Source organism: Heptranchias perlo, chromosome 28, assembly GCF_035084215.1.
Source record: "Heptranchias perlo isolate sHepPer1 chromosome 28, sHepPer1.hap1, whole genome shotgun sequence".
Classification (NCBI taxonomy): domain Eukaryota; kingdom Metazoa; phylum Chordata; class Chondrichthyes; order Hexanchiformes; family Hexanchidae; genus Heptranchias; species Heptranchias perlo.
Genome location: NC_090352.1, coordinates 40,652,301 through 40,666,128, shown reverse-complemented (window position 1 = coordinate 40,666,128; position 13,828 = coordinate 40,652,301). Strand labels below are relative to the sequence as shown.

The 13,828-nt window shown below is 44.1% G+C and overlaps 1 protein-coding gene across 1 annotated transcript in view; it reads right to left on the bottom strand.

The window, feature by feature from the left end:
- adora2b (adenosine A2b receptor) overlaps positions 1 to 13,828 on the bottom strand; it is a 44,883-nt gene continuing 31,055 nt past the window's right edge. The window contains exon 2 of the mRNA XM_068008586.1: positions 1 to 4,642. Coding sequence (XP_067864687.1) covers positions 3,934 to 4,642 — 709 coding nt within the window. The 3' untranslated portion in view covers positions 1 to 3,933. The remainder of the gene's footprint in view (positions 4,643 to 13,828) is intronic.

Genomic DNA, 13,828 nt, shown 5'->3' with positions numbered 1-13,828 from the left:
TTGTGTGCGTTGGCATCATCTGTTTAAAATGTTTATTTTTGCAAATGTTGTGCTGATTGAGTTACAACAATGCTGGGTGTGGATTTAAATTCTTGCTTAAATCTCTCGTAACGTGCTGCCTGACTGGCTTTGAAGTTGTATATTACAGCAAGGATCAGATATCAGCGGGGATTGTGTAAAATGGGATACGGAGTATCGATATACTCGCAAAACAGAGGTGAGCAACATGGAGAGGCATCTACCATTCTCCGACAGCTCGTCCCAGCCATGGCATTGAGGCTGGTGGGAAATCATAAGGCAACAAAATAAATAGAGTTGGGGGACTGAGGCAGGGGATGTGGGCGAGGGGATGAGACGGGAGCAGGATTTTAGCAACGTTCACTTTCACACCTGAAGTAAGTTAGAAAGTAAATACTGATTGGGGAAGTTAGTCCTTCAAGGGAGGTCACCACTGAATAATAATGTGCCTCATCAAAGCAAACTCAATGACATCGTTTCATCTTAGACTCCAGTATTCATACAATTTTTGTGATGAGATATCAATAATTAGTTTATTCTGTGCCCTAATGTAGCTTTTGCATTTCTATATATGTAAAATATCTGCAGTATAGACTTGACAATCTGTAATGTGTATTCATCCATTGCCAGGTATTGAGAGGGAGGTGCCCCATGTACCCTCTGCACACACTCTCAGCTCAGAAACTTTATAGTAACAAAACTGATTCATAAAAATATACATCCCAGAGTAGGTATACATGGAAGCAGGTACATGATTAGGAGAGATAGCTCCCTATTGCAAACCGATATGGTAAGATTCAAAGTGATGCTGACTTTATTGTGGGAGGAAGATCAGTCAGCAAGCCAGCTGTTACTGTTGCCATGGTGAAATCATGCACCCCATAATTCCACAGGGGTGCTCCGGTCTCCCACTGGAACTTCAGCGGCCCAGAACCCAAAGATGGTCCACTCAGGGTTCGGAAGGGGTTGCCCTCTCAGCTGGTGGAGGCAGTGGAATTTCTGCTGGCGTTGGGTAGGCAGGTAGCAAAGTGCCCCAAATGTTACTTCTACATAAGAACATAAGAAATAGGAGCAGGAGGAGGCCAATCGGCCCCTCGAGCCTGCTCCGCCATTCAATAAGATCATGGCTGATCTGATCCTAACCTCAAATCTAAATTCATGTCCAATTTCCTGCCCGCTCCCCGTAACCCCTAATTCCCTTTACTTCTAGGAAACTGTCTATTTCTGTTTTAAATTTATTTAATGATGTAGCTTCCACAGCTTCCTGGGGCAGCAAATTCCACAGACCTACTACCCTCTGAGTGAAAAAGTTTCTCCTCGTCTCAGTTTTGAAAGAGCAGCCCCTTATTCTAAGATTATGCCCCCTAGTTCCAGTTTCACCCATCTTTGGGAACATCCTTACCGCATCCACCCGATCAAGCCCCTTCACAATCTTACATGTTTCAATAAGATCGCCTCTCATTCTTCTGAACTCCAATGAGTAGAGTCCCAATCTACTCAACCTCTCCTCATATGTCCACCCCCTCATCCCCGGGATTAACCGAGTGAACCTTCTTTGTATTGCCTCGAGAGCAAGTATGTCTTTTCTTAAGTATGGACACCAAAACTGTATGCAGTATTCCAGGTGCGGTCTCACCAATACCTTATATAACTGCAGCAATACCTCCCTCTTTTTTTATTCTATCCCCCGAGCAATAAAAGCCAACATTCCGTTGGCCTTCTTGATCACGTGCTGCACCTGCATACTAACCTTTTGATTTTCTTGCACTAGGACCCCCAGATCCCTGTGTACTGCAGTACTTTCCAGTTTCTCGCCATTAAGATAATAACTCGCTCTCTGATTTTTCCTGCCAAAGTGCATAACCTCACATTTTCCAATATTGTATTGCATCTGCCAAATCTCCGCCCACTCACCCAGCCTGTCTATATCCCCTTGTAGGTTTTTTATGTCCTCCTCACTCTCTACTTACCCTCCCATCTTTGTGTCATCTGCAAACTTTGATATGTTACACTCGGTCCCCTCCTCCAAATCGTTAATATAGATTGTAAAGAGTTGGGGACCCAGCACCAACCCCTGCGGAACACCACTGGCTACTGGTTGCCAGTCCGAAAATGAACCATTTATCCCAACTCTCTGCTTCCTGTTAGATAACCAATCCTCCACCCATGCCAGAATATTACCCCCAATCCAGTGATTCTTTATCTTGAGCAATAATCTTTTATGTGGCACCTTGTCGAATGCCTTCTGGAAGTCTAAATACACTACGTCCACTGGTTCCCCTTTATCCACCCTGTACGTTATGTCCTCAAAGAACTCAAGCAAATTTGTCAGACATGACTTCCCCTGCGTAAAGCTATGCTGACTTTGTCCTATTAAATTATGTTTATCCAAATGTTCCGCTACTGTCTCCTTAATAATAGACTCCAAAATTTTACCCACCACAGATGTTAAGCTAACTGGTCTATAATTTCCAGCCTTCTGCCTACTACCCTTTTTAAATAAGGGTGTTACATTAGCAGTTTTCCAATCTGCTGAGACCTTTGCCGAGTCCAGAGAATTTTGGAAAATTATTACCAAAGCATCCACAATCCCGACTGCCACTTCCCTCAAGACCCTAGGATGTAAGCCATCAGGTCCAGGGGATTTATCCGCCTTGAGTCCCATTAATTTACTGAGTACCAATTCCTTAGTGATTTTAATCGTATTTAACTCCTCCCCCCCAGAGCCCCCTGTTTGTCCAGTGTTGGGATATTCTTAGTGTCCTCTACCGTAAAGACTGAAACAAAATATTTGTTCAGCATTTTTGCCATCTCCATGTTTCCCACCATTAATTTCCCGGTCTCATCCTCTAAGGGACCTATGTTTGCCTTAGCCACCCTTTTTCTTTTTATATAACTGTAGAAACTCTTGCTATCTGTTTTTATATTTTTGCTAGTTTATTTTCATAATCTAACTTCCCTTTCTTAATCAATCCTTTAGTTACTTTTTGCTGTCTTTTGAAGACTTCCCAATCTTCTATCCTCCCACTAAGTCTACCTGCTGGCCTCATAAAAATGAGGACCCCCTCCCCCCCCCACAGACTCCGACGGGCAACAAGGGACACAATCCCAGCAAAGCTGCTGGGATTTCAGGGCCGTGATATTTTTGTGATGTTTTGACTTGGATGCCACTCCGTGGAGGGAGTGGGGCAGTGGGGGAAGAGAGGAAGGTTCTTGTACTCCCATCCCACTTTAGTCTTTGGCATCTGTTATATCCCCTTTTCCTCCCTGCTGTAAAACCTAGAATTGCCTCTGCTGTCACCAACCCCCCCCACAATTCTTGATTGCAGCTTTGTGTTATGACACATTTTAAACAAAATGCATCACTGCATTGAGTGTTTAGCAAATAGTGTTTGCTTTGGAATAAGGGTGGAGCTGCATTGAAAACACTTCTGTGCCTTGGAGTCAACACCACAATATCTGCTTTGGAGTTACTTTCATAACTTCAAGACTCATGAACGTATCTTAATGTGGAGGCCTGACAGGACAAACCCAGCACTGTATGACAGGAATCAGGATTAATAAACAGACCTCACTAAGGCTGGCGAGAGTATGGGAGGACTAGAAATAATCCTACCCAATGTACTGGCCGTTTGACTTTCTGTGTCTGTGATTTTACTATTGACTTGTTATATGTATTTATTTTTATTTAGAAGTCCTGCCTTGGAGAAGAATTACTTGCAGGGTAAGAATAAGATTTGAGGTGAGGCCTAAGTCGCAGATTGTATTTTCCGTGTTGGTCCTTTCCTTTGGTTGCAATTTTATCCTTTTTTTACTCAAAGGGTTATTCCCTACAATTAATGTACAAAGACAGGTTTCAACAGTGTGTCTGTGAGCAGCTTGTATAAATATTAAGTCCTCCGGATCCCCAGATATTCATGTCGCCATCTCCGTGGGTTTTAAGTGTGCGCTCCTCTGGAGAGTCCTGTTATCATATTTAAAGTCATTGTCTGTCTTGCACAGAATGTGTTTGAAAATGATTTTATGGAAGGTCATGCGGAATTCCTGAAGCCTGTAGGCGTAGATGATGGGATTTCCAACAGAGTTGGTGTGAGACAGAATGATGGCAGCATTCATGATACGGGGGTCCATGGTATTGAAATACTGTGGGTGAAAATGATTGATACAGTTGAGGATGTGGAGAGGCAGCCAGCAGAAGGCAAAGAAGCCAACGATGATGGATAATGATTTTGCGACTCTTACTTGATTCTGTAAGTACGTCCTGGAGCTGTCAGAATTTACGGAATTCAGCTCGATCTTTCGCAACTGCTTTCTGGCGACAGTGAATATTTTTACATAAATGCCCAGCATGATGAGCAATGGAGTCAGAACACAGCCCAAGAAGTTGAAGTAAACCATGTAGTTCATATCGACCACGTTCAAAAAGAGGCATTTCACCGAGCAGTCCCAGAGACAGGAATCATTCCCCGGATTGAGTGCCATGTCTGTGATGTTTGGACATCCCTTCTCTGCCACATGCCACTGGTTCCAGCCCAGAAATGGAGTCAGACCGATCACCAAGGACAGAATCCAGAACACTGCTATAATTAGCCTGGCACGCCTCCCAGTTATCAGCCCCTTGTATCTGTATGAGAGAAAAAAACATACAAAGTCAGGAAACAGCAGCTGAAGGACATTGTCTCCCAGCAGTTCCTGCCATTTGCCGTTGGGAAATGTAACATGTTTTCCCAAGATTGCTTTCTTTTTATTTAAATTTCCCATGAATGAGAGTGAGTGGGAAGGAGCAGGAAAAGCAAGTGACAAGTCGCCCCCTCCCAAGGAGCACAGACTGCTAATAAATGTTCCAATTGTTGTAAAACTCCAAACTATTTGAAATCTAGGGATGTACAGGACCAGAACTGACCATTCAACCCAGCTGGCTGATCCTGGAGTTCAAAAACAGAATAGAGTTCATAACATATCCCTCAATTGATTTTCATGCCAAATGCCTGTTCAACTCTCAAAGTGTTATTAGCTTTGATCTTATTCCTGGGTTGTCCGGTACAGATCGGGTACGGGGGGGGGGGGCAACTAGATTATGAAGTTGGACTTAGAAATGGTGAATGAAATTCATTGTCAACATCATGAGATAGAATAAACATCAGAACTATAAACTAAATGGTGTTAATCCACTGAAACCCCCTCCTCCCGTACCTGATCAGGCCGTTCCAGTGTTTGTACACGTTCCCCCTCCTCTCTAATTTTGTCTCTATCCCAACTTCCAAATCATTGATCTGCAATATGAATAGCAAAGGTCCTTGTACTGATCACGTCCTGCCGCTCATCCCAGCCCCCATAGTCACCCTCTGCCTCTGCCAGTTCCCAATCCGCCTCAATAACTCTGCACCTGTGTTTTCCTTGTGTACCAGCCTCCTGTTCCGCACAGTATTAAAAGCCTGACTGAAGTCTAGATTGAAGTGCCCAGGGAGTTGTCTCTTCCACGAGCTCTCATTCCTCCTGAAAGAATTGCAACAGGTTTGTCAAGCATGAGCCCCCTCCTGCCCCCCCCCCCCTATGCTGCCTTGGTCCTGATGGTTTTGTTGGTGTTTCATGATACATCTGTCCTCTAACATTTTACCCACCACAGATGGCAGGCTCACAGCCAAGACAGTCCTTTGCCTATTTTTAAAAAGATAGATCTTATGGTCCCGTCTCATAAATCAATTGATTCTAATGATTCTCCAAAGATCCTTGCCAAAATATGACCAATTGCATCAACTATTTCCTTAAGCACCTTAGAGTGCAGGCCATGTGGTCCTGGGATCTTATCCGCTTTTGCTGCCTTCAACATTTCCACCACTTCTTTCTCAGTAATTACCATTCTCCTTAAAATTTCCTGGAAACTCAACGGTCACTTTAGGGAGAGTCAGTGCCTTTTGTGAACACAAAGAAATTCTTCAGGTTTTCCAGCATTTCTGGACGGGGAGCTGGTTATCGGCTGTAAAAGCGCATTGAGACGTCCTGAGGTCGTGAAAGGTGCCATATAAATGCAAATCTATTTTTTTCTTTTTATTATTGGAACTTGATGTTCAGCAGAGGGTATGATTCAAGCACGGAGTCACAAGAGAATTACAGATAACGAAGGCCATTCACCCATCGTAATTCATCCAGCCAGAAAGACCCTACACTCCCCCCATTGGTACATCTAATTGTTTCTCAGACAATTCCAGAGTTTTCACCTCCACGACTCTGTGTGGAAACCCATTCCACTCTTTGTATGAAGAAGAAATAACCAATATCAGTCTTAAGTTTATCTTTTACTAGTTTGAACATATGTCCTTGTCCTACTCTCACAACTTAATTTAAAGTCATATTCTGGATTTCCCTTTTCCATACCATTTTCTAACTTTTATCCCTCTAGAAGATCACCCCGAAGGTGCTCCCTTTCCAGGCTGAAAAGCCCAAGCTTCTCCAGCCTTTCCTCATGTCTCGCAGTTTTATATAGAATCACCATTACATCTCAACTTTTATATTCTATACCTCTTGCCATAAAACCAATTATTCCTTCTTTACCCAGAGAGTGGTGAGAATGTGGAACTTGCTACCACAAGGAGTGGTTGAGCACAAACACCAGCATGGACCTGTTGGGCCGAATGGCCTGTTTCTGCGTTGTACATTCTGTGTAATTCTGTTAGCTTTTTTTATGGCCTTATCCACTTGAGGTGTTGCTTTCAACATCTTGTGAACCCAAACTTGAATCCCTCTACTCTTCCACATCATCCAACTTTCTCCCATTCTAATTATAATTATTACTTTCTTGCTCCCAAAATGTACCACTTACATTTACTGACACTGAATTCCACCTGCCACAAGATTGCCCATTTCCCCCTGGAGCTTCCTTTAGTCCCCTGATTTCTTTACTATCCCTTCTATTTATCATCTGCATATTTGGACATTACCTTCGTCTCGTCCACACTGCTATCCACAGAGTTCTGTTCTGGGACTGCTTCTGTTCAATGTGTTTTACACAGCTTTGAGCTTAACTAATAGCCTTTACTGTGGAACTTTGACAAATACCATCTGGAAGTCCAGCTACAACACGTTGTAGGACTTCCACATTTCACTTGGGTTGTCACTTCAATGGCTAATATTTAAAGAACGTGTGCAGGAATTACAACAATTATTCATTCCTGTCTGGCGCAAAAATAAAACAGGAAAGGTGGCTCAACCGTGGCTTACAAAAGAAATTAGGGATAATATTAGATCCAAAGAGGAGACATAAAATTGCCAGAAAAAGCGGCAAGCCTGAGGATTGGGAGCAGTTTAGAATTCAGCAAAGGAGGACAAAGAGATTGATTAAGAGGGGAAAAATAGAGTATGAGAGTAAACTAGCAGGGAACATAAAAACTGACTGACTGTAAAAGCTTCTATAAATATGTCAAGAGAAAAAGATTAGTGAAGACAAATGTAGGTCCCTTACAGTCAGAAATGGGGGAAATTATAATGGAGAACAAAGAAATGGCAGAACAATTAAACACATACTTTGGTTCTGTCTTCACAAAGGAGGATACAAATAACTCCCAGAAATGTTAGGGAACCAAGGGTTTGGTGAGAGGGAGGAACTGAAGGAAATCAGTATTTGTAAAAAAAGTGCTCGGGAAATTAATGGGGCTAAAGGCTGACAAATCCCCAGGGCCTGATAATCTACATCCCAGAGTACTAAAGGAAGTGGCCCTGGAAATAGTGGATGCATTGGTGATCATCTTCCAAAATTCTATAGACTCTGGAACAGTTCCTACAGATTGGAGGGTGGCAAATGTAACCCCACTATTTAAAAAAGGAGGGAGAGAAAAAACAAGGAATTACAGACCAGTTAGCCTAACATCAGTAGTGGGGAAAATGCTAGAGTCCATTATAAAAGATGTGATTACAGAACACTTGGGAGGGCATTAACGGGATTGGACAAAGTCAGCATGGGTTTATGAAAGGGAAATCATGCTTAACAAATCTACTGGAGTTTTTTGAGGATGTAACTAGTAGAATAGATAGGGGAGAACCAGTGGATGTGGTGTATTTGGATTTTCAGAAGGCTTTTGATAAGGTCCCACACAAGAGGTTAGTGTGCAAAATTAAAGCACATGAGATTGGGGGGAATATACTGGCATGGATTGAGAATTGGTTGACAGACAGGAAACAGAGAATAGGAATAAACGGGTCTTTTTCGGGGTGGCAGGCAGTGACTAGTGGGGTACCGCAGGGATCAGTGCTTGGGCCCCAGCTATTCACAATATATATCAATGATTTGGATGAGGGAACTGAATGTAACATTTCCAAGTTTGCAGACGACACAAAGCTGGGGTGGAATGTGAGCTGTGAGGAGGATGCAAAGAGGCTCCAATGTGATTTAGACAAGTTGGGTGAGTGGGCAAGAACATGGCAGATGCAGTATAACGTGGATAAATGTGAGGTTATCCACTTTGGTTGTAAAAACAGAAAGGCAGATTATTATCTGAATGGTGATAGATTGGGAAAAGGGGAGGTGCAACGAGACCTGGGTGTCCTTGTACACCAGTCGCTGAAAGTGAGCATTCAGGTGCAGCAAGCAGTTAGGAAGGCGAATGGTATGTTGGTGTTCATTGCAAGAGGATTTGAGTACAGGAACAGGATGCAGTTGTACAGGGCCTTGGTGAGACCACATCTGGAATATTGTGTGCAGTTTTGGTCTCCTTATCTGAGGAAGGCTGTCCTTGCCATGGAGGGAGTGCAACGAAGGTTTACCAGACTGATTCCTGGGATGGCAGGACTGACGTATGAGGAGAGATTGGGTCGACTAGGCCTATATTCACTAGAGTTTAGAAGAATGAGACGTGATCTCATTGAAACATATAAAATTCTAACAGGACTAGACAGACTAGATGCAGGGAGGATGTTCTCGATGGCTGGGGAGTCCAGAACCAGGGGTCACAGTCTCAGGATACGGGGTATGCCATTTAGAACCGAGATGAGGAGAAATTTCTTCACTCAGAGGGTGGTGAACCTGTGGAATTCTCTACCACAGAAGGCAGTGGAGGCCAAGTCATTGTGGAGGCAGGAACCCTCACAACATTCAAGAAGCATTTGGATGAGCACTTGAAATGCCATAGCATACAAGGCTACGGACCAAATGCTGGAATATGGGATTAGATTAGACTGGGCTTGATGGCCGGCGCGGACACGATGGGCCGAAGGGCCTCTATCCGTGCTGTATAACTCTATGACTCTATTAGATGTATTCAAGAAGGAGATAGATATATTTCTTAATGCTAAAGGGATCAAGGGATATGGGGAAAAAGCGGGAACAGGGTACTGAGTTAGACGATCAGCCATGATCATTTTGAATGGCGGAGCAGACCTGAAGGGCCGAATGGCCTACTCTTGCTCCTATTTTCCATGATTCTATGATTCCTCGTAGAAGTCCAGGAGATCGGGCAGATCTTCGCCATCTGAAGTCAAACTGACGACTGTTTACTGAATTAATCAAGTGAGTTTACTCCTGATAATATTTTTACAGAAAATTGAAATAAGGCTAATGGTCTGGTCATGTCTGGTTTATCACCGTTTTGAATATGGCACCTCATCAGCCTTTCGTCTGTTGCCAGATCGGCCCAAACTGGAATATGTTGTCTCAGAGCTGACCGATGGGCAGTCCTGGGACAAAACTTCTCAAGATTCCAGAGAGAGGGCATTCTCTGCCAGCATTAAGTCACAAGGTTAGATACAGAGTTACGCTCCCTCGACACTGCCCCATCAAACACTCCCAGGGCAGGTACAGCACGGGTTAGATACAGAGTAAAGCTCCTTCTACAATGTCCCATCAAACACTCCCAGGGCTGGTACAGCACAGGTTAGATACAGAGTAAAGCTCCCTCTACACTGTCCCATCAAACACTCCCAGGGCAGGTACAGCACAGGTTAGATAGAGTAAAGCTCCCTCTACACTGTCCCATCAAACACTCCCAGGGCAGGTACAGCACGGGTTAGATACAGAGTAAAGCTCCCTCTACACTGTCCCATCAAACACTCCCAGGGCAGGTACAGCACAGGTTTGATACAGAGTAAAGCTCCCTCTACACTGTCCCATCAAACACTCCCAGGGCAGGTACAGCACGGGTTAGATACAGAGTAAAGCTCCCTCTACACTGTCCCATCAAACACTCCCAGGACAGGTACAACACGGGTTAGATACAGAGTAAAGCTCCCTCTACACTGTCCCATCAAACACTCCCAGGACAGATGCAGCATGGGTTAGATACAGAGTAAAGCTCCCTCTACACTGTCCCATCAAACACTCCCAGGGCAGGTACAGCACCGGTTAGATACAGAGTAAAGCTCCCTCTACACTGTCCCATCAAACACTCCCAGGGCAGGAACAGCACAGGTTTGATACAGAGTAAAGCTCCCTCTACACTGTCCATCAAACACTCCCAGGGCAGGTACAGCATGGGTTAGATACAGAGTAAAGCTCCTTCTACACTGTCCCATCAAACACTCCCAGAGCAGGTACAGGGTTAGATACAGAGTAAAGCTCCCTCTACACTGTCCCGTCAAACACTCCCAGGGCAGGTACAGGGTTAGATACAGAGTAAAGCTCCCTCTGCACTGTCCCGTCAAACACTCCCAGAGCAGGTACAGGGTTAGATACAGAGTAAAGCTCCCTCTACACTGTCCCATCAAACACTCCCAGGGCAGGTACAGGGTTAGATACAGAGTAAAGCTCCCATTAAGAGTTTTCCCAATAACTGATTTTTGGAAGACGAAGTCCTCACTACCTGTACACAGAGTCCAGAAGGAATTTGGCACAGGAAAATCAGAGTAAGTCGACCATGAACACAATTGGTGCTAAAGGAAGATGATGCTGCCAGAGTCTCAGTGAAGGAAGATCTAGTGGAGATACCGGATGGGCAAAATATTGATAAAGAGGAGGTCCTAGAAAGGCTGGCTGTACTTAAAGTAGATAAGTCACCCGGTCCGGATGGGATGCATCCTAGATTGCTGAGGGAAGTAAGGGTGGAAATTGCGGAGGTACTGGCCATAATATTCCAAACATCCTTAGATACGGGGGGTGGTGCCAGAGGACTGGAGAATTGCAAATGTTACACCCTTGTTCAAAAAAGGGTGTAAGGATAAACCCAGCAACTACAGGCCAGTCAGTTTAACCTCGGTGGTGGGGAAACTTTTAGAAACGATAATCCGGGACAGAATTAACAGTCGCTTGGACGAGTGTGGATTGATTAGGGAAAGCCAGCACGGATTTGTTACAGGCAAATCGTGTTTAACTAACTTGATTGAGTTTTTTGATGAGGTAACAGAGAGGGTAGATGAGGGCAATGCGGTTGATGTGGTATATATGGACTTTCAAAAGACGTTTTATAAAGTGCCACATAATAGGCTTGTCATCAAGATTGGAGCCCACGGAATAAAGGGGGCAGCAGCAGCATGGATACAGAATTGGCTAAGGGACAGGAAACAGAGGGTAGTGGTGAACGGTTGTTTTTCAGACTGGAGGGAGGTGTACAGTGGTGTTCCCCAGGGGTCGGTGCTGGGACCACTGCTTTTTTATATATATTAATGACTTGGACTTGGGTGTACAGGGCACAATTTCAAAATTTGCAGATGACACAAAATTTGGAAATGTAGTGAACAGTGAGGAGGATAGTGATAGACTTCAAGAGGATATAGACAGGCTGGTGGAATGGGCGGACACGTGGCAGATAAAATTTAACGCAGAAAAATGCAAGGTGATACATTTCAGTAGGAAGAACGAGGAGAGGCAATATAAACTAGTGGTCACAATTCTAAAATGGGTACAGGAACTGAGACATCTGGGGGTATATGTGCACAAATCATTGAAGGTGGCAGGGCAGGTTGAGAAAGTGGTTAAAAAAGCATACGGGATCTTGGGCTTTATAAATAGAGGCATAGAGTACAAAAGTATGGAAGTCATGATGATCCTTTATAAAACACTGGTTCGGCCACATCTGGAGTATTGTGTCCAGTTCTGGGCACCGCACTCAGGAAAGATGTGAAGGCCTTAGAGAGGGTGCAGAAGAGATTTACTAGAATAATTTCAGGGATGAGGGACTTCAGTTATGAGGATAGACTGGAGAAGCTGGGGTTGTTCTCCTTGGAACAGAGACGATTGTGAGGAGATTTGATAGAGGTGTTCAAAATCATGAAGGGTCTTGACGGAGTAGATAGAGAGAAACTGTTCCCATTGGCAGAAGGGTCAAGAACCAGAGGACATAGATTTAAGGTGATTGGCTAAAGAACCAAAGGTGTCATGAGGAAAAACTTTTTTACACAGCGAGCGGTTAGGATCTGGAATGCACTGCCCGAGGGGGCGGTGGAGGCAGATTCAATCATGGCCTTCAAAAGGGAACTGGATAAGTACTTGAAAGGAAAAGATTTGCAAGGCTACGGGGATAGGGCGAGAGAGTAGGACTAGCTGGATTGCTCAATGACAGAGCTAGCACAGACTCGATGGGCCGAATGGCCGCCTTTCCTGCTGTAACCTTTCTGTGATTCAATGATTCTATAAAGGACAGAAAGCTCACTGGATTGGGAAGGTGGTAGGTCAGTGGGAAAGTGATGATATTACTGGGATGGAAAGACACCCAAGGATCTCTTTTCGAGGTTTACATGAGTCAGTAGCAGGTAAGTGAGTTAAAATCGCTGGGTGTGATATTAGTGATGAACCTGTTAGTGCTTAAAATAAATGGCTGAAACCTTGTTAAAATAGGATTCAGCCGTTCATTATTAATATCACAGTGTGAATTCAACCCACACGTACGGTGGGCCAGTCCATCAATTGGAAATGATCGCTTTTGGATCCACTTGTTTGGGTTTGAAACATGCATGTCCATTACCAGGAAATATTGCATCAACTCGTTGAAAATATCTGGCCTTGTACTAACTCGGCTCCTCAATCTTCCCCAACTGACTGGATTACTTGCTCCAGCAGGAGACTAACTGAGTTTAAATGTCGGTTTTGTGATATCAGGAACTGGGAAATCTTTAGTCTTTGCAAACAGGAAAAGAAACGATGAACTATACTTTATAAAAGATACAGAAAGCCAATCTGGAGCTTTTCTCCTGAACTGCTCAAACTATTGTTTGATCATGAGTTAAGTGACTTCTCCGAGGAATGCCATTATGATGCAACACTGAATTGACAAAGTTCCATTTCCCAACATCCTTCTCTAAATGAACCAAGATTAACTTTCAGAGTTGCTCCTGACGATTGTTTAGTGCAGGAACAGCCCAGGCTGAGAGTTCACTGTCTCAGGTTATTCACATTCAGCCAAGATCTGCTTTTTACAATCAGTATATTTTATTATCTCTGTCATAGAGTCATAGAGTCATAGAGTTATACAGCACGGATAGAGGCCCTTCGGCCCATCGTGTCCGCGCCGGCCATCAGCCCTGTCTACTCTAATCCCATATTCCAGCATTTGGTCCGTAGCCTTGTATGCTATGGCATTTCAAGTGCTCATCCAAATGCTTCTTGAATGTTGTGAGGGTTCCTGCCTCCACAACCCTCTCAGGCAGTGAGTTCCAGACTCCAACCACCCTCTGGGTGAAAAAGTTCTTTCTCAAATCCCCTCTAAACCTCCCACCTTTTACCTTGAATCTATGTCCCCTTGTTATAGAACCCTCAACGAAGGGAAAAAGCTCCTTAGTATCCATCCGATCTGTGCCCCCCCTCTGCTCTCCTGAAGATTCTGATCTTGTTGGGATAGAGATCACGAGAAGTCAAGTCCTGATCATCGCAATGTGTTCACCTGTGGGGGGC